Consider the following 20,843-nt stretch of genomic DNA (forward strand, 5'->3'; position numbering starts at 1 on the left):
TAAAAGGCTTTTTTTTTTTTTACTTGCGCAGCCACAGCCCGGCAGCGTTTGGCACATATACAAAAAGAGAGAGACAAAACAAACAAGAGTGCAAAGTTTCTGGGGTGACAACAGTGATGATCAGTGACAGACACATGCAGTTTCTCAATGGAGAGAAGCCTTGCTGGATCCTTATCTGTCTCCCCTAAAAAAAATAGCTGATGAATCCTGCCCCCCACTTCCAGTTTCCTTAAAGTTGGAGACATTGAGCCCCAGAGACAACATTGGAAGTCCAAACTGAAAATGTGGGAGCTGCTAAAGTTTGTCCAGCCATGCAGAGGAAACACCTCTATCACTGTTCTCCCTTGGTTTCATGAGATTAGATAGGAAAGCATGATTTGGACCTAGGACCCTATTCCCTTTTCCCTATCGAACTTCTGGATCTGGCAAAACTCTCCAGTCCAATTCTTGGTCAATAATAAATTAATACAAATAACTGTCACAAGACTATGTACATGTGTTCCCCCTCTCCGGCTCCATTATTACCTCACACTCTTGCCAGCATCAGAAGTGAAGAGGGAGGGTATCCCAAAAGGTTTGTTGCCTGGATACCAGTCGCTTGTCCGTATCTTCTCCAGTGCCACCACATGCACACAGACTCACACTCACGCTTGCATACTTCAACAGTGACAAAGCCCAGCCCAGGTTGCCAATCCCCACCCTCCTCCCCTTCTTCCTTGAGTCTCGCATTTAAACGGAATGCCAGGCACTGGTATGGGCAAGGGGCCCGGGGCCACAGGGCCCCATTTCCCTGAGCTGGCTAGTTCCCACCAGACTGGAGTGAACTGAGTCATAAGCTTCCACTAACAGTACACAATGGCACCTGCGCCCTGAAGCAGTCCTTCAGGTCAGTGCATGCAAAGACAATCTATAGGGCAAGGAAGTTGTGGCAAGAGAACACACAACCATCCAATAGTCCTTCCTCTTGAGGCCCGCTCCAGAAGGGATGGGTAAGAAAAAGTTGCCATTGCTTATTGTGGGGGTTGTTTCAGATAAGTAGTTCTTTCTTGAGTGGCCTCCCCTCCCCCCACCCCCCCACCCCCCCGCAAGTTCTTGCATTTCACATTCCTGACCCGGGTGGATTACAGCCAGATCTTGCTTCAGCCCTTTGCCCTCAAGCACCTGCTCAAACTCCTTCCGCACCCCTTGTTGCATGATGGCTTAGAAGCACTAGGAAGAACTCTTATGTTTAGCAGTTTGAGAAGTGTTGAAATACGTCTGCGCGTAGGCCGCAAATAACCGGTGAAGAATGTCCTCAAATCCTGGCGGTGACCAAGATGCTAGTTTTAGCCACCTGGCTTGGCCGAGGTGACCACAGGAGACAGCACTTGTATTCTGGGGAAAGTGCTGGCCTATACTCGCATGGCAGGGCCTGAGCCGGTAGTCAGGGGCACAGTGGAGCCACAGTCGTAGTCTATGTCAATGGCAGCGTGAGCGTTGGCCAGGAGGCTGTTGAGAGAGGAACCTGTCTGCCGTTCTCGGAAGCTCTGTATGTAGCTCTGCGGGAGAAAAAATTAAGAAATAATTTTAAATGATTAAAAAATAATAAAAAAAAATACTCCCCATTTCTCGCCAAAATTTTACCATAGGGAAGAACTGGCTTTGCTATCTTGCTCCAAAGTGCTTTGGATAAATCCAGCTTCATCTCCTGGTCTGCTTGGGAGAAGGCATGCATAACCTCTGAGCTATTACTAATTATTACAGTACTGCTATCACCCTCTATAGCTGCACTCATTTACCACTTTAAACAAGTTGCTATTTGCTGCATTTAGGTACCGTGCCCCAATAGCAGGAGAGACAGGGCAGCTTGTCGTAAGAGAATAAAAATTTGTCCCACTTAGTACAGATAACAAAAGCGTAAACCAACATTGGCTGGCATAATTTCAGAATCAGAATAGAGCTGGAAGGGACCTTGGAGATCTTCTAGTCCAGCCCCCTACTCAAGCAGGAGACCCTATATCATTTCAGACAAGGGGCTGCCAATCTCTTCTTAAAAACCTCAAGTGATGAAGCACCCACAACGTCTGAAGGCAAGCTGTTCCACTGGTTAATTGTCCTCACTGTTAGAGGAAGTTTCTCCTTAATTCCAGGTTGTTTCTCTCCTGGAATTGTGTTTATCCTTATTAGATGGAAAGTTCGCTACGTGTACTTTAATTTGGGGGAGGGGGGAGTTCCTTATGGCAACACTCTGCGCAAAAGGCAGACATTCCTTTATGGTTAAAAATAAATTTTGAAGAATTAGACATTTGCTTTTCCATTCCTATCTTCCAAATGCAACCACCAAAGCCACAATTGGAATATATTTTCTCTGAACATCTTCTCTTTATATACGCAGCTCCTCGATTAGTGCGAAGGTATCAATTCATAGCCAGCCAATGAGTCTGGGATCTTCCCATTTGGTTTTTCTCCCCTTACATCTCAAAAGAAATTCCAGCTAAATTGCCTGGGGGGGGGTGAGAGGGGGAGAAGCATGGAAAGCAGTTGATGCAGAAACGCATCCATGCTGCAAGAAAAGGGTATTGAAAAAGTGAAGAACCAGGAGCACACTGTGAAAATACTTCGCGAAGAGCGAACAGGATGGTGGAAATGCAAGGGGTCTGGAAGGAAAAGAATGAGAATGACAAGCTCATTTCCTTTAGGAGCTCCTTCCACACCCTTAATGGCAATTTTCAGCTGAGATTCCTATGACCCTACCACTCTGTAGGAAGACCCTGGCATTCACTCACTGGGGAGAGCACATCCCCATCAAATCGACGCACAGGATTAGGCTTGCGGCGGTAGGCCGGCTCAGGCGGGTGGGCCTTATGTTGCAGGTGGGGGTGAGGATGTGGCCGCTTTTTCTTCTTTTCTTTCCGCTCTTCCCGCTGCTTGATCCGCATCAACTGCACACGACGCTGCTGCCGACTGATAATCACTATGGGGGAAGAAGAGCATGGCGTGAGATCCCCGCAGGACAAAGCGCTGGCCCCAGTGAGGGGGTGCAGCCACTTCGAAAGTTCTTTATCGTGGATTTCTTTTTTAAATGAAAAAGCAGAGTTGACATCCCACAAAAATTAGGTAAATTTGTGATTGACACAGGCCCGGAGGCATTAGTTTGCATGACTGAGGAAAGGGCTTTTATTCCCATAGGTTGGGGACCAAGTACTTGACTTGGTGGGTCTCCCTAAATGACTAGCAAAGGTTCATCCTAGATAGGTCTTCTACATTCACGCCGTAATCTCTAACCATTCTTAATGAAATTATAAGGGGAATCTTTAATGAACTGTTTGTATGCATTTAAAGTTCAGGGAGAAAAAGTATTAGGGATTTACATGGAGGAAATGGATAGGAAAAGAATTAAGCATATTCTGCTGTCACTAGTATCAGCTGCATTCCCCTAAAGTGGGTTTTTTAAAAAAGGATGACAAGTTGCAATTATAGCAACTGGCACGTAATAATGGGGCTTAGTTCTCAAAGGCAAATATATGGTCCTGAATAAACTCTGAATAAAAGTTTTAAAATAGTAATTGATTAATTACTGTAATTAATCAGTTAAGTTTTATTCACATATTAAAGTTTGTTTCAGATTAACTGTTGGGTACTTATGTGAGGAGGACTCACACATATTTCAGAGAAATGGAAAGTAAAAATGGCATTTCTTCCATTTGATGCCAATAGAAAGCACACATATTACCTTTCAGAATGAAATCAGTGTGGCCTTCTTCTAACAATAACAGCCCTTGGCAACTGACCCTGAGAGCATTCAGTTGACATTCATGTCAACATGCTTTTATAGTTGGATTTTGCGTAAATCTTATGGTCATAATAATGTATATTGGCACAGACATGTTGCCATATCAGGGAACATGACATAATTCCAATCTTATTTTGATTGTTTATCTTCAATTTATACCCTGGCCTTTATTCCAACTCTCAAGGTAGCTGGCAACAATTGAATTTAACATTACAAAGTCAAAAATTTAAATTTAACATTGTAGAAAAATACAATCCAGGGCATTAAAATCATTCCTCAAATAATTAACAATTAAAACTTAGTGAAAGATGCATTTTTATCCACTCCCTAAATAGGAGAGACTGGGAGTCATTTAACTTTTTGAGGAACACATTGTTTAGCTCTCAAGAGCCACACAAGGCCCTTTGATCCATGCTCAACGGTAGGGCTTCAAGCACCAGAGGGGCATCTTCAGAAGACCCTCAAGAAATTTAAGAAAGTGTACAGGTTCATGTTAAGAAAAGCAGATATTCAAGCCCTAAAAGTCATTTTAGGATTTCAGAGGGCTACAGTAACATTTTGATTCACACCCCTCAGTAACTAATAGCACACATACACCCCTGTGAAGTGCAGATCTTTCAATATAGGCATATATAATATGATCCCTGTTCCTTGCACAGGTGAGCAGTACTTGCTGTGGTATTTATCACCTGTTGCAATTTATGAACACTTTTCAATGGCAATCTCAATGAAATGCATCACATAGCTAAGTTGGGTTGTAACCAAGTCATGAATAATTTAGTCTGCCTCCAGAAGGGCTGCAGTTACTGCACTGGTCATAAATATGTAAACACACCTGCACTACAATCACATGAGGGACAAAGAGCCACCCAGCTGTAAACCTGCTCTTTCTGGGGAAATGCAATAGTATGCAGAAAAAGCTTCACCTCAGTCCTAGAATCCTCTTTGTGGAACACCACAGGTCAATACGATAACTTAAATGCCAAATGGAAATCCCCCAGCTCCACCTTCTGGGTACTTCCCAACAGTAAATATTGGAACTATAAATCAGGGCCCAACTCTTTCAGTTACTCTAGAAGAATAGTGTTGTTTATGGTATCAAAAGCTAAAAGATCCAAGACAGGGGTTTTCAAACTTGATCCTTTTATGACTTGTGGACTTCAACTCCCAGAATTCCTCAGCCAGCGTGCCTGGCTGAGGAATTCTGGGAGTTGAAGTCCACAAGTCATAAAAGGGCCACGTTTGAAGACCCCTGATCCATGAGAACTGGCAGGATCACATTCCCCCAAATAGTTTCTGGCACTGTTATGTAACAATATGATATTTTATTTCACCTTTAGAATCATAGGTTCTCACTCCCTCTCGAAGTATTTGTTTCCTTTGGACAGCTTTAGCTAGATTCTGATTTTGCTATATATAAAATAATTCAATGGTTAATTTCATTTAATCTGCACCAGACAATTCAGTGTCCTCTAGATGATTACAATCTCCATAATCTGACCCCTGGCCAGGGTTGCTTTTATTTTTAAAGAAGGAACAAATCAAGTATTGATAGTAAACCAACGCAACAATATTACACTTTTATGGACGAACAGCAAGTTTGGGCAGCCTGTGAATCACATGAGACATCCCTTCTTTTTAATTTACCAGTAGCCTTAAATCACACTATCAATATTTAGTAGCAGTATCACATGATTTTTTTTATATAAAAAGTAAAGCTGAAAATGAGAGTGCGGGTCTAATTTTGGACATTGTTGGCATTTGCAGAATTAAGGATGGGAATTGGAGCAAACGATCTCTGAAAAGCAAAGCACTCTCATCCCTATAGTTTTATCTTCTTATCCTTGAAACATGGCTGAAAATCGGTTCCAAAATGGTGGTCTGGTAAGTATCTAAATGGACCAGGAAGGCTTTAGGATTAGGATGGGAACAATTTGCCTTCCTGAAGGGTTTCACTATTATTCCCACCCTTTATCAGTCAGGAGTATGTTGTAACTACATGACTGAAAATCTGTAAAATGCGTGTGAAAAAGGTGGGGCTCTCATCATATGATTGCAGCTGCTATTTTGACTTTTTCTGCTGCCCCCTCATAGTTGCTCTGTCATCGTATCATCAAATGCCCTCCAGTGGCCCTCCAGAAAATCAGGAAATTGTGTTGTGCCCTCCTAACCACTCAATCTCTCCTCACACCTAACCAAGCTTTCCACATTCAGGAACTTGAAATGATTTACCTCCCTAGAAAGCAATAGGGGACAGGACAAACCTGTAAAAGACAAAAACTGGAATAAGGAAAAATTGCTATGTAATCTCACAGCAACCATCATTATGCTGTAATGAAGAACATAGCTGTAAAGAGAAAAACTTGATGTATTTGAGAAGAGTCACAGGAAGCACAAATGGAGAGGTGGCCCTCCAAAAACTAAGTAAAGATACAAGAGAATCCTTTGGTTCTCTTCTGTTCTTTTGCAATCTTGGAAGAAGCCCTTCAGGTATGACATGCAGTGGGCCATACCTGTAAGAAGCATTGCTTGGGCTCTATCAGTGCCACTTCTTCCTTGCTTTTGACAAAAAAGGATGATAAGCAATTCTTTTTTGTCTTGGGGATAACTTTAATAAAATCAGTGCCAGATGCTGTTATTGGGAAGTCTACGCCCAACCCCACCCATCAGAAAGCTTTGATCTTTTACAGGAACACTGGTATGATGCCAGAATGACCAAAGACTCATTACCCAAATTAGCTGCTCTAATGTTCACACTTTAAAACTCAAAGAAAGTAGCCTCCCTGAATCCCACCATCAAAACGTTTGGCAGGGCTACCTGCTTTTATCCGGCTGCTTTTTGTGATGCCAGCTGTGATCCTAGTAATGGTTGGAGGATAGGATGTGGCCTTAAAACTGGAAAAGTTATCCATTCTAAATGTAGGTCTTAATGTATGAGGATTGTTGTTGCTAAATAAACCATGGTTAATCAAATACAATATGCAAGACCAGTCAATACAAGGCAAATCACTCATAAACCTCATTTAATCTAAATGCTGATTTGCTTGCTTTCAGCCATTTTGCTCTCCACCCTATGAGACCATACTCACCTTCAGTGTGTGAGTATCCTTCAGCTGTGACTTTCCATTGCACCAAGACACCCAAAAATGCCAGGACAGGCCAAGTACCCAGGATGACCCAGCTGTACCAGCAGATGGGTCGGGCAGGTGCCACCTTGACACGCTCATAAACATACTGCAGCAGCAAAAAGAGCTCAACAAAATAGTCAGCAGTGGCAGTCATGACCGCACTACCGAAGACAGCAGTCGAGAGTGTGGTGAAGAGGCGCTGCCATTGTAGGGTCAGGACAGCACACAGCATGCCCACCCCCAGCAATAAGCCAATGGGAATCCAGACAGTAGGAGGGTGGTAGAACTGCTCCATCACTACCAGTGCAGCCACAGCTAGTAGTAGCCCCAGCAACAGCCCAACCATGAAGAGCCCGACACTGCGTACCAACATGGTGACTAGCCCACAGAGCACACCAATGCCCAGGCCAATGCCCACAGAGGCCTCCACGCTTAGCTGAGTGTCCAGCACCCGCTCTTTGTAGCACAACATGAAGATGATTACTGAACCAAACATCAGTCCAGTCAGGAACATCACTGCTTTGAAGCATCGGTATCCTGTGGAAAAAAATGAAAGGAGAGTGATAAGGGGGATAGGTTGCCCAAAGCAGAATGATTCCCATTTCATTTGGTGACCTGTGTTGGTGAGCATTTGTGTTATGAGAGTTTGCATGTTCTCTTATCACACATGCACAACCTTTTATTATGCATTATTAGGGGATGTTTGGGGGTTTAAAAAGAGGACTTTATATCCTTTACTTGACTATTTCAGATCCTTTGTAATATGTAATTGGAAGCACAGAGCTGTCACTCTGAATGTTTCCTTCTAGGGCTTTTTACATTTAGCCAGGGACTCAGTCAAAGAGTTTGCTATAGTTAGGAATGTAGCCACAGGAGGATATTGGCTAGAGCAGTTCAGATATTAGCTAGAGCAGTTAGTACTGTGTTCTATGTACTAAATATACATTGGTTATGTTCATGGAACATGGCTGAACCACTCTCAGCCAAGAGACTATTTTATATTTCATTTTATTCCATTTACATGGCCCCCTGTCTCAAACAAGTGACACTGGATGACTAACAAAACGAGCAAAAAAAATATAAGAGATACAAATAAATGAACAATTGACAGCTAAGATAAAAATAGCAACTTTCAATACAACCACCTCATCAGCTTTGACCACACCTGTGAACACAGCCACTTATTTTGATGTGTAGATAGCCACAACTCAAAAATGGCTGAATATGTCATGCCCAGTTTTGTTGATTGTAAAGTTCTACTAGCTGTATCAAAGGAGGCTGTCCCTTTCTTCCTCACTTCCTGTGTTTCAGGTGTGTGGGGACTTTCCTACCCCTCCATACTTTATAGCAGGGTTGCCAAACTGCTGGCCCGCAGGCCGGATGCATCATGGTAAAACTGCACCCATCCCATTGCCGGCAATGGCAAAAAAGTCACGATATGTTGTGACACATTACGTGATGTTGCGAGTTTGACACCCCTGCTTTATAGCCACAGAGCATGTGAACTTTCAGTGAAAGAGAGACTAGGATTAGTTAAGTGTGGGTTAGAGAGCTGATGCAACACATTTGCTCCTTCCCCTTTGATCAGTTAAGTTTGTCATGCTGCATAGTAAATGGAATGGCCCATTAAAAGGTCCCAACAAAACACTGAAATAATACATTCCCATTGAATCCACATGCTGTGCCTTTAATTGTCTTCTATAGAACTGGAGCAATCTATAAGCCATCCTCCCCAACAACACACTCACGAAACACTCACCAAAGAAGCAATAGATGATCCCAAAGAGGCAGCACATGGCACATACAACTGACGGCACTACCTGATAGCGCCTCTCAATCTCCTGATCACAACTATGTGTCTGGTCTTGGTCTGGTTCATGTGGAAGCAGTGGGAAACGCAGAGACTGTACAGTTGACGTCATGGCTCTTCAAGGCTTCTGTGGCGATGTCAGGCTCCCCTCTCCCTCCCAGTCACTTGTAGAAGATATTGCTTCATGACTTAGCTTCCATCTGTTGAGAAAGGATAGGAAAGGAATGGTGAACCTCAAGCTTCTGGAAGTCCAGTGTGGTACACTTGATAATACAACCTACCATAGGCTACACCATCTCTGAAGGAAGAGCCAGCAACTCCTTACACCCAGGGCTATTCTGCTAGAATTTCATAGGGCTTTAAGGAACTCCCACTCGGTCATCAGATCATCACTCCCACCTAACTCCCGATTCTCTCTTCGGGCAGGAGATTTTCACAGCTCTGCTAGAAGCTGGGATCTTCCTCATGCAATGCATGCATGCTCTGCCACTGAGCTAAAACAACCCCTCTTTTGTAATGGCTGCAAGAAGCAACTAAGAATCAGAATTAAACAAATGACATCAGAGTGAGAAACACCCACCAGCTCCTAGAACTTGAGCCCAGTCCAGCAAATGTTACAGTCAAGCAGAAGCAGCTCTCTAGAATGTTGGCAAGACGTTAAAGGGGCCAAACAGACCAGATAACTAACCCCAAGCTATTTCTGTTCTTGTAGTTATTCAGAAACTGGCAGATCCTCCTCCTTTATAAGAACCTTGCAAAGCCTGCTGGAAACTGTTTTATATCATATTCCATGACAGAACAGCTCAGGGCAATTCTGGAAGAAGGGAGAGCTGAAAAGGAACAGGGCAAGAAGTTTCCAAATTTGGAAGAAAAAAAAAAGTGGCTATAAAGAGAATCACCACCGTATGGTCTCTATAGCAACAAAGCTAAGAACAGATGATACTTTTAACAACATCCCCCCACACACACTTCCAACCCCCAGTCTCTGGCTTAAAGAACTGAGGGGTAAGGGAGTGAGTCATCAAAGGGGGTGTAGCAGTTCAGAAAAAGCATCTGTCAAAGGCTGACTTGCATTAACCCTATCGGTGCGTATGGGCTGTTCGAGTCTAAGGCTAAGAACAGGCTTAAGTGTCTCAGGCAGTCTCTTCTCATATTTGTGTTTACTGTTTACCACAAGAGAAGAACAATAAAGATAGGTGGCACAAAGGACAAGAAGAATAAAGTGGCTTGAGTTTAAAACCAGACCATGCAACAGCCCACTTCCTGCCCTGTTTGATGTATTATAGGCTGCAAGGCAAACAACAAAGCATGGCTTTGTTAACTATTTCCTGCTCATGAAGAATTTGCCAACCAACCAAAATATTACGCTGAAGCAGCCCACGAGCCCTCCCCGCTCTAGCCTTTGACAGCTGAAAGGACAAAATCATGAATCGACCATTCATCTCAACCTGGATTATTGTTTTTGCAACCCATTTCCAGACAGCCTCCTTCCACATCTACCCACCACCCACATGGACACATAGAAATCCTTCTGCAGCAATGCAATCATTTGTTAGTATGGAGGGGGAGGAGCACTGAAGGTGGTATAGCTCACATGCACACAAAGAGGTCAGCAGCCTAGGAAAGACCGAGACCTCTTTCTATCTTTTCCTGCCCGCCCCCACTCCGCTGCTTTTATTCTCTCCCTCCTTCCCCGTAGCCAATGAAAACCAGGACTAAAAGCATATCCTCTTCTGATTGGTGTGCTCTTTGTTGCTAAGGCAGGCAAAGCATTTTCTGATTGGGTTCTGTGAAATGACCAACTGACTGCTTTTTTCCCCCCAGGGTTGCGCTTTTTTTTGTTTTTGCTTTGTTTCAAAAGCTCCTCATCACCTGGCAAGAATTTGTGGATAACAGTTTATGAAATTATGAAATCAGCCTTCTTTAACAGAGTGTTTGTTGGGTACATGGCTAGGAATTCCGGGAGTTGTAGCCCAACACATTACATCTGGAGAGCACCACATTGGGCATAGCTGGATGAAACAGTTATGCTTTATTCTTCCTAGGTTTCAGGGTGAACAATATGTATCTCTCCATATTGGGGAGACTGAAACTTCTGTTATCTTAATACACTGACAAGCACGGGACGTGAAGTTTAGCATCATCTGGTGGGCTATGCAAAGCCATTTTTGCTATTTAATTGCTACATGAGCCCTTATGCCCTTATGATCAGTTCAGTGAATCATGCCTAGCAATGACCTGGGTCGTGGGTTACAGTGGCAGTAATTATTTTTACAGGGAAGATAACATCAAAGCTACTGGAAAGAAAAAATCTCTTTGAATTTCATATTATATTTTTATCTAGAGGTAGTAATGTGAAACTGCCCAATAATCAGTTACCTATCACATAATTAAGGATAATGAAAGTGATCTAGGAATTCTGGGTGAAGATCATGTCAGACCTGCTTAATTCAAAGAAAATTCTATTGAATGTCTAATTCTGCTTAATTTAATATCTTTTCCTTGATATTTTATCAACTGAAAGCTCTATCTCTCCACTAATATTTGCTATGGCCCCTGCTTACAAACAAATCTGCCTAGAAATAAATCAGGCTTTTCAGTTGTGACCCCTATTTAATGAAATATTCTCCCATCAAGATGCAAACTTTATCTTACCCAGGTAATTTTAAGAGAAATCTGAAATGTGTAATGTAGATATACAGGGAATCACTCCCTTATATTTCTGGAAGCTATGCTGTGAAAATACATGTGAGAAGTGAATAAAAAATGAAAGGGCAGAAAAAGGTCAGCTGGATTAGATCAACAGTCTATTGAATCCTGCAATAAATTCTTACAGTGGCCAACTAAATGCCACTAAATCAAAGCAGGACAACCAGGACATAAAAGCAATAGCTCAGCCTGTAGTTCAACCTTAATATTTCTTATTCATAAATATACTCTGAAAATTGCAAGTTGCCGTGAGAATAGTAGAATCAGAAGATCTAGTACCCATACAAAGTTTATGCCAGGATCTCATGTTGAGTCTCTTAACCAAAGAAGGGGCTTGTGTCCGGTTCTTATGAATGTTTATATACAAGACACACTGCATCCAGCAGGGCCTAATTCTAAACAACGTGCACACAATACAGAATGAATAAATACATTTGCTACCATAAAGGTTCCACAGAGGAAGTTCTAATAAAATATGCAGGATGTTACACAAAATTTCACAATCTGAGAATTTTCATCATTCAATTGTGGTGGAACTTAGAATTACCTGCCATCATTGGTCTAACCCAAAATGTGGGGAATTGAGTCTCCAATAGAGTACTGTGTTTTCTAGTCAACTCCTAATCTGTTTTTCCTCCCATAGCACAGCTTTTTTAATTCTTCTCATACCCTTGGTAGCTAAGTTTCCTTTTTCTACATGGTACTGTTGCCAAAGGAAGAACCTACCTCACAAGCTTGCTGTGGAAGAATGGGTGGAGGAAAAAATATTAGGTATGTTTTCTGCCTTGAATTATTTATAAAATAATAATACAGGTAGGATATAATAAATAAATCCATAAATCAATAAAGTAGCTCACAACAAACTGGGAGTCCTAATACTAGTTTTTGTCGATCTATAGTACCTGGACTGCAAAACTGGAAATAAATCCAGGCAACCACTGGATAGAAGCAAAGCAACACATAAAACTGCACGACTTTGCTACCATCTAGCTTTTGGTGGCAGAAAAGTCATGCAGTTTTACACGTTACTTTGCTCCCATCTAGTGGTTGCCTGGATTTTTGAAACTCAGGTTGTGATAATCCCAATTTCTAGTATGACCACTGGTACTTGCTATATAGAAGAACTCTTGGTCCATATTATCTTGTACAGTATATATACATTAAGCAAACAAGATTGTGCTCCTGATTAACCGCCCACATCTCATGCTTCACTGGGAACAAGGAAATTCACACTTAACACTTCTTAGTATTTGATGTATTTTAATGGTCTACCAAGACAACTGGAGAAGAGGTGCATGACTGACTAGGCTGACTGTGCTATGTGTTCTAGGCCAGCCAGTTCAGCTTATTTCCTGGAATTGAGTGAGTCCCGACTAATCCTCCTCTGCAGTGACTGAAGGTTCAAGTTCTCACTTTCCCATGGCCTCCTTCATAAACAATATTCATCCCAGGAAACTTTGCAATTGCAAACAGCAGTGAAGTTGATCCTTCCTTCCAAAATATATGAAGCCAGAAAGGAAAGAGGAGAAAGGAAGACTGTCTCCATACTAATTTCTGAGAGTCTATATCAGGAAGATTTGAGTAGCTCTGCAAATCACTTTTTTCAAAGAGGCATGGCAGTCAATACTGCAATCCCAAAGTACATGCAACTCAGGTATTTCAAACAAGGTTTTAGGTATGGGAGAGAGAGACTGGTCTCACATGGAGACATGGTAGGAATTGGACAAGAAATTGATGGTGTGAAAGTGTCATTTGCACAACCTGGTTCTGATGGAAGTAGTTTCTTCAAGGCACAAACTTATGGCTCCAAGCTATTTGTGTCTTAGCAAACAGTGCCAGGGCATACCTTGTTATGCTCTGCAAATGTTTCCTGAAAGCTCATAAGATCTATCTATGAGGAAGCAAATCATCTTCTTTTTCTTCCCTCTGGAATTATTCTGGCAGCTTGCTGAAAAGCTCCTCCTGAAATAATCCTATTAACCTGGGAGCAACCCAGGGTAGTGGTACTATGAGGAGCAGCTGCAGCATGGGGGCCTATGTGCCAGATGCTCTGCAAGCAAGGAGACCCCAGAGCTCTGCTTTATGCTATAACAAAATGCTGCTGTGTTTCTAGAAAGGCAGCAAAGAACGTATGTTTGTTTGAAAAGGAAAGCATGGGCTTGAATGTTTTAGCACTAATTTTGTGCCTGGCATTAAACTCAATCCCTCCTTGCATGAAAGATAAGCAAGCTATAAGTATTTATGGTAGCATATCCATATAAACACACACACTTTACACAAGGAAAAGACTATGGTCACAGGCTACAGCACTCCCTGTTACTTAGAGGCTTTTTTTGTCCCAAAATGATTAGTTCAGGATTACCTCATTAAAGCAGTTCTCTGTGGCTAATTTCTCATTATCCTATAGCTAATAGTCTAGTGGCTGGGGGGGGGGAGGAGCTTCAAAGATAGAAGTAACTTTATCAAAGCATAAATTGATTGCTTTGGAAGACAGGATCTTTTGTAACTGAATCCATATTACTCTATTCTATGCAAACCTCATCCTAAAATTTTCCATATAGCAGGACCCTTTCCACTGCCCTGCATCATCCAGCTTCAAAAGCAACCTGGTACGTCCCATTTCATAGCAAAGTCATATACCCTCTTCCATCCCAGATATTTTCAGAAAGAATGTTTACAGTTGTTAAATATACTGAATCTGTCTAGTTGAACATGTAGAAGTTATACCTGTGCTAGTCCCTATGCTGACTACTATGCATCCAAATGAACTAGTTGGATTAAAACAGCAGTCACAGTAGTGCAAATCTTCTTTCCCTTCTATGGAAAAATAGCATTTCATTGACGCAACAGAGAAACTGGTTGTAGCTTTAAAAGTAACACTTCTATTATAACACAACCTTGTAGTCAGAGTCCACTGTATCAGATGCACAAAGTTTTATCATAACTGCCGGTATATACCATATAAACTCACACACAGTGCTAGTTTTGAAAATTATAAAGTTAAGTCATTGGGAGCTAAATATGTCTATATTATCTATATTTATCTGTCTATCTGTCCATCCATCCATCTCTATCATCTATCGGAAGTAGGCAGTGGCAAACTATGCCCATACTGTTGCCAACAACACAGCATCATTTACCAACTTTAAGTTTGTCTTTTCTTTTTTTCAAAAATAACAGAAATGCAAAAACCACAAATACTAACAAGCACTTTCTGATTTGGTTGTAAAGTAATTGGGGTCAGTTAGCTTGATAAGATACCCCTTTTGCTTTGTCTTCCTAAGGAATCCTGTTTTGCTAATTGTAGTGGCCTTGTGTCCCCTGTTTCTTCTCGGTTTGCATTTCTTCTCTGTCTTCTGTTTATCACCAGACCTGGCTGTGTCCATCCATTTATACCCCGGGCTGCTGCTCTATCGGATTATCAATATAATGCTGTCATTAGCACAAGCCAGATCAAGATGCATCCTTATTTGGGGTTGGCAGACCACATAAGGGAAGCTGAAGGGTTGCTAGGATACTGAGCTGCAAAGACTTCTGGGAGAACCCACCAGATTCCCTTTGTTTGGGATGAGAGGTCCGCCGGGAATCATGGGCTTGGGAGCCCTATAAAAACTGGAATACACCAATAGGGCAAGGGTTTTCTTTCGAAAGGGGCCAGCATTGTTTCTGTCCCCCACTCAAGGGCTGTGGGCTTTGTGGCTGTTCTTTTAAAGCTTAGCCTTTGTTTACCCAGGGCAAAGCTAATTCAAAGAGGGAAGAAGGTAGTGGGTGGGCTGGGCTTTTACTACTTGATCCCTCTGGGTGCTATGGCTAAGCAATACCGGTCGGGAGAATAAGGTCTTAGGAGCACACACGGACTCCCTGAGGATTTAGCTTGCAATGGGGATCACTTTGGGGGGATCTGAGCCTAGCCTCTGTGGCGGACGACGGTGAGCTTGCCTATGATCCGAAAAGGGCCAGTTGTGTGCATGGATGTTCGGGACAATATGCAGCAGCAACCCCCCCCCCCTCCTCGTCCGCTGTTCTCTCCCCTCTCCAGGGCTAGCCTGCTTAATCCCGCCGGTGGCTTCCCGCGAACTGACACCGCGACGACGGGCATGCACTTCACCCCCTGCCTTTCCAAACTTCTTACCGTTGCCCGAAGCTGTCCCGATGGAGGAAGGAAAGAGAATCATGGCTCCCAGCGGCTCTCTTTTCACTCCTGCATTAACCGGCGCTCGCGGGGTCCCGGAGAGCAGACGCCGCTTTGTGTTTCCTCACCTCCCTTTCACCGAGTCCCCTCCCGTGCTCCTCCATCACGGGGAGAGTCCTCCGCCTAACCCTCGGGGGAAGCGGCGGGGGACGTTTCCCTCCCCTCCTACACTAAGGGGTGCTGCTGCAAGAGAGGAGGCCCCAGCAATCTTCCCCCTTGCCTCGGTAGTTCTCTTACCTGAACGACCCAGGCTCGAACCCGGAGCGCCTGGCTCGGCCCGGTGCTGAGGGACAGCTCCGCGTGACGTCACGGCGCAGTCTCTCTCTCTCTCTCTCTCTCTCTCTCTCTCTCTCTCTCTCTCTCTCTCTCTCTCTCTCTCTCCTTCCTTTCCTACTTCTCTTCGCGCGCCCTCGCGAGACCCGGAGAAGAAAGGTTGGCTGGGGCCAGGCGCGCTCGTCGCACAGCAGCCGGGCGGTCTTTGCCGTTTCCCTCTGCCTGCTTCCTCTCTTTGAGGTCGTCGCCCGCCCCCAAGTCTCATCCTCCCCCCCCCTTATCGCTTGGAGCACACGGCGGCGCCGCGGGGGAAGAGAGCGAACGTGTCACACTCGCCCTTCGAATCCCCCCACAGGATCCCTCCTGTCTCCCCTCTCCGTATCCCAGCAATTTCCGGTTGGAAGTCTCTTTGTTTAGGCATATCCCAGTACGTCGCCGGCTTCCAGAGCACTAGGTTGGCTGGTCCTTGGGGCTGCCTCGTTGTATTTGAATCGCACTAGTAACCGCCGGTTGGACTTTTTATTTGCAACTCTCTTTTGCCACCCGTTGTATTTCCTGAGAAGACCTACTGTGTGGTGCGCTGCACTAGACTAGAGCAAAATGGAAACAAAGCATCGTGTGGCACCTCACACCTTATTTTGGGTTACAATTTCTTGGTCTGCCATCCTTTACATCAGACTGAATTAGAAACAGGCCGTTCCCTTCTTGTTCCAAACACAACAGCCTAATTGCTGACATTATCTATTTCTGCCATGATCGTTCAATAATGGGTTTAGGCTATTGACAATTAGGTTAATCCTTCTATAACAATTCCCATTGTGGTTGCAGGATCCTTATATTATACTTTATCAACATATTTGAAATCTTATGGATGAATTGCTTTTATCCAAAGTAGAAAGCCCCCTTTCAATCCAGTTTTGCTCATCTGTACCATTGTCTATGAAACTACCATCAAATATTATGACACTAAAACAAGAAAAATGAATTCATTGTTCGGTCACAAAGTTGTGTCGGAATCTTCACAACCCCATGGGCCATAGCACACCAGGCCCTCCTGTCCTCCACTGTCTCCTGGAGTGTGCCCAAATTTATGTTCATTGGGTCAATGACATTATTTAACCATCTCATCCCCTGCTGTGCCCTTCTCCTTTTGCCTTCAATCTTTCCCAACTTCATGGTCTTTTTCCATAAGTCCTCTCTTCTCATTTGGTTGCCAAATTATTTGAGCTTCAAGAAAGACGAATAGTCACCACTTAACATGATGTTATATATGAGGCTGGAAGAGTAGCATTTGTATAAATCAGAAAGTTTTAATATCAAGGATCCTTAAAACAGTTGGACACAAAACTGTAACAAGCAAAGTGTAATTAATGTATTCCTGAACTCTGGAATAGCACAGAACTTGGTACGGTATTTTAATATTTTCCAGCATAGCAATGGCAAAAGTGTGCTGTTCAGTTTTAAAACTAGCCTGGATATATTGTTGTTGTTGTTGTTTTTTTTACCCATGATAGACTATGGAATTGTTAGTTTCACAAGAAATTGTAAGGCATTTGAATCAGTTTATTTGGTTATGATAAGAGAGGGAAAGAAATAACAATTCTATGTGTTAGTCTTTTTACTAGGCATTTCATTCTAAAAGAGCAATGGACAAGAGAATACATCTACTGACATGGCTGGCTTGGTCATATGCAGGAAACTCTCCTATTCTCATTTGGTAGAGATTATAGCAGTTGCTTCCTTTATAGCCATTTTATTGGTTCTTCGAAGTTGTTCCTTTGCATATAGATATAAAAGAATAATTGCAAAATACCAATTTGATAGCATTCAGATTACAGAAAAGATGTGAGTTGGAAAGCAAAGCCAAATATCCTTGACTCCCCCCCCCCACCAGAGGTTAGCTACTTTATTAGTTGAGACACATCACCGAATCTGCTCAAGTCTGAATCCCACTTGCCATCTGCTGAGCTCTCGGCATCATGAAGAGGATGATGCGTAGGAATGATGGGCTGTTGCTGTTCTTGCTGCCTTCTCCCCTCCCACATTTGGTATTCAGCAGCTCAATTTAGATTCTCCTCTGCTATACTAGCTGATTAATTCTGCCCTGTGGAATGGAAAGCCTTTCTGTCTTAGTGCTACATTCTAGGAAAATTTGAGTGCATTTAAAATCTTCCCCTAAAATGTAAATGATTGAACAAAGATACTAGGACCCCACTACCGACACTCAAAATTGTATGTGGACCCTATTTTGGGGTACATCAGATGATGTTTTAAATTGTCCACCTCTGAGTATGACATCCCTTATGGCAGCTATTAGTGGTGAACCTATGGCAGTGGTGGTGAACCTATGGCACGGGTGCCAGAGGCAGCACTCAGAGCCCTCTTTGTGGGCACATGTGCCATTGCCCCAGCCTTGCCTCCCCCCGTGACCCGCTCCTCACCAGCAGTCCCCCTGGAGGAGAGTCGCCCCTGAGCGTGGCCCACGCGGAGCAGCATAGCCAAGGACATGGCAGCCAGGCAGTGTAGACAAGACTCTGCCCTCATGCCCCATCACGCACAGTTGATATTGCCGGGCATGGGCAGAGGGCGTAGCCACCATGGTGCTGTTGGGCTGCCTGGGCAATCTGTGGCGGGCCCTGGAGGCAGTGAGCAGCCCTGCAGGCAGGCGGGGTGGGGGCGGGGCAGGGAATGGAGCGTGGTGGGGCCAGTTTTTGGGCACTCGATCTCTAAAAGGTTTGCCATTACTGTATTAGACTATTACAGTATTGTTAGGATGATGGGGTAAGAAATTGACATATTGTATGAGTAATCCTTGACTTACAACCATTCATTTAGCAACCATTCAAAGTTACAACAGCTCTGAAAAAGTGACTTACGACTAATCCTTGCACCTATAACTGTCACAACATCTCCATAGTCACTGGATCAAAATTTGGATGCTTGGCAACCGGCATATGTTTACAATAGTTGCAGCATCCCAGGGTCATGGGATTGCCATTTGCAACCTTCTCAGCTGCTATCTCGCAAGCAAAGTCAAGGGGGGAAGTTGGATTTGCCTAACAACCATGTGATTCACTTAACAATTATAGTAATTTGCTTAACAATCATGGCAAAAAAGGCATGATTCGTTTAAGAAGCGCCTTGGTTAGCAACAGAAATTCTGATCCCAGTTGTGGTTGTAAGTTGAGGACTACTTGTACTTGTATTCCTGCTTTAGAACTAAAACCACACTGTGGCCACTTTTCACTCAAATCAGGATATTTCTGAAAATATGTAAAATTTGAGCATACTATATGAAAGACTTTTGGAATCAAAGGTAGATGAGGTGACACAAAACAAAGTAAGAAATATGTGGCGTTTTAGAATGCTTTAATATCAAATTACCCCAGTACAAAATGGAATATCTGCTTTTAAAATGTTATCAATTTGCAGGATTCATTACAACAATATGACTTAATATATGCTACTGTTTTAAAAATGCAATAAACATTTTATATTGCTACACATAGTTCAGTGAAATTTTAATATGTTTGAAAGAGTTGTAAAGAAAACTTTCTGAGGTTTTCAGCCTCTGTGTTCCTGGGCTCTTGCCCAAATAATTAAGGATCTATAATTTTTGTTTCAAAAATGTTTTTAGTTTCTAAATAGCCCTTTGAGGTGGACTTGAATGTAATATTGGATGATTCAACAATGATTCAACAAAACATAAACATAAGTAGGTATTTGGCAAAATATTAATTCCCATAAAAATGTAATGCAGAATGCTCACAGAACTATATAAAGAAAATCATTTTTATGGCTTCAGAATGTGGTATGAAAAGCTAATGGCTTGAGGTCTCAAACATCACTATAAACAGGGTACAGGAAAGAAAACAAGAGAATATGGCACTTTAAAGATCTGTTGTCAATATAAAAGACTGAGTAATAATGTTTTTGTTGTGTTCGCTACAACGGAATAACAGCCATTCTGGGAAATGATGTGAAAGCTTCATGAACTGCATGCGTCCACACTCAGAGAATTGTAAAGAAAATATTGATTTGTCTTTCCTGATTCCCATCCCATTTTACATAAATTGAGACTGGATATACTGTATAATGAAAGTTCAAAACTGCATGATTTCTGTAGATGGCAGAATATATATTTATAATATTTGAGTACAAGAATGAAGATATATGTACATACATCAGTATACGCTTGCTTTGAAAATCTTGACCATGAGGAAATCCCATTTTTTTTAAAAAAAAAACTAGGCAGGGAAATGAAAAAAAAAAACCCCCAAATAGGTGAAGACAATGGGGAGAAATCATCTTTACTGCTGCCAAGAAATTCTCTCAAAGTTAACCTCAATTCTTAGAAATCTTTACTATTTCATTATTTCTGCTTCTGATTTAGGCAATAAAGGTGAATCTATGCTTTCAACAGTATGAGAGAAAAGATCCAAAGTGGCAGACTGGAAATCCACTTTAGTCTGCAAATAAGTCATACTCGAATCCTTTCCCTCTCGGTAACTACGGTAGACAATTATGAGAAAAAGAGGAAAAATTCGAATTCAGGTAGCTTCCTGATTTGCTAGGTTTCTCCATGCAGGAAACTTATTAACTTCTGCCTCCCCCCCCCCCCATTTCAGGAACGTTCTCCTACTGCTAACGGTTGCAAATAGTTGCACGCTTCATAATAGAAATCTTGCGTGTTCCAATCCACCCATGTCACCTTGATTCACGGTTGCTACCATCCAGATTCAAAAAGGCATTGTACTCCAGGTGCCAAGCCTTGACACCGAGGCCGGAGTTGGGCACCCAATAAGATTGCTATGAATTGCACAAACCAGGAGCCTTTTAGGCTCTGCGCCCCTTGAACGACCCCATCCTATTCCCGAATTCAATCGGGTTTAGGAATTTAAGGCGGGCTCTGCCGACCCACGCATTTTCGGCCGGGGATTGGCTGAGGAGGGAAGGGGG

General features: G+C 42.8%; 1 protein-coding gene across 4 annotated transcripts; it reads right to left on the reverse strand.

Annotated features, from left to right (window-relative positions):
- Positions 1-1,089: 1,089 nt before the first annotated feature.
- TMEM198 (transmembrane protein 198) lies at positions 1,090-15,962 on the reverse strand. Of its 4 annotated transcripts, none has more exons than XM_039354403.1 (5): positions 15,849-15,962; positions 8,660-8,910; positions 6,862-7,437; positions 2,766-2,953; positions 1,090-1,538 (listed from the first exon to the last, which is right to left on the reverse strand). In XM_039354403.1, exons 2-5 carry the CDS (start codon positions 8,820-8,822, stop codon positions 1,392-1,394), a joined length of 1,074 nt encoding a protein of 357 aa, XP_039210337.1. In that variant the 5' UTR covers positions 8,823-8,910; positions 15,849-15,962; the 3' UTR covers positions 1,090-1,391. The 4 variants fall into 4 exon arrangements, with proteins under 4 accessions (XP_039210337.1, XP_039210338.1, XP_039210340.1 ...); XM_039354404.1 differs by lacking the exon at positions 15,849-15,962 and adding an exon at positions 15,552-15,836; XM_039354406.1 differs by lacking the exon at positions 15,849-15,962 and adding an exon at positions 14,625-14,717.
- Between the last annotated feature and the right edge of the window lie 4,881 nt (positions 15,963-20,843).

This window comes from Crotalus tigris, unplaced genomic scaffold (assembly GCF_016545835.1).
Source record: "Crotalus tigris isolate CLP2741 ecotype Arizona unplaced genomic scaffold, ASM1654583v1 scf7180000018550.1270297659:1495590, whole genome shotgun sequence".
Classification (NCBI taxonomy): Eukaryota; Metazoa; Chordata; class Lepidosauria; order Squamata; family Viperidae; genus Crotalus; species Crotalus tigris.

Bases quoted from the DNA above. Each gene is read 5' to 3' on its own strand.
- TMEM198 (XM_039354403.1), bottom strand. From the start codon at position 8,822: ATGACGTCAACTGTACAGTCTCTGCGTTTCCCACTGCTTCCACATGAA. The intron at 7,438-8,659 runs GTGAGTGTTTCG...TTTTTTCCACAG, and splicing joins GATCATCTATTGCTTCTTTG to GATACCGATGCTTCAAAGCA. The intron at 2,954-6,861 runs GTGAGTATGGTC...CTTCCCCCATAG, and splicing joins AGGATACTCACACACTGAAG to TGATTATCAGTCGGCAGCAG.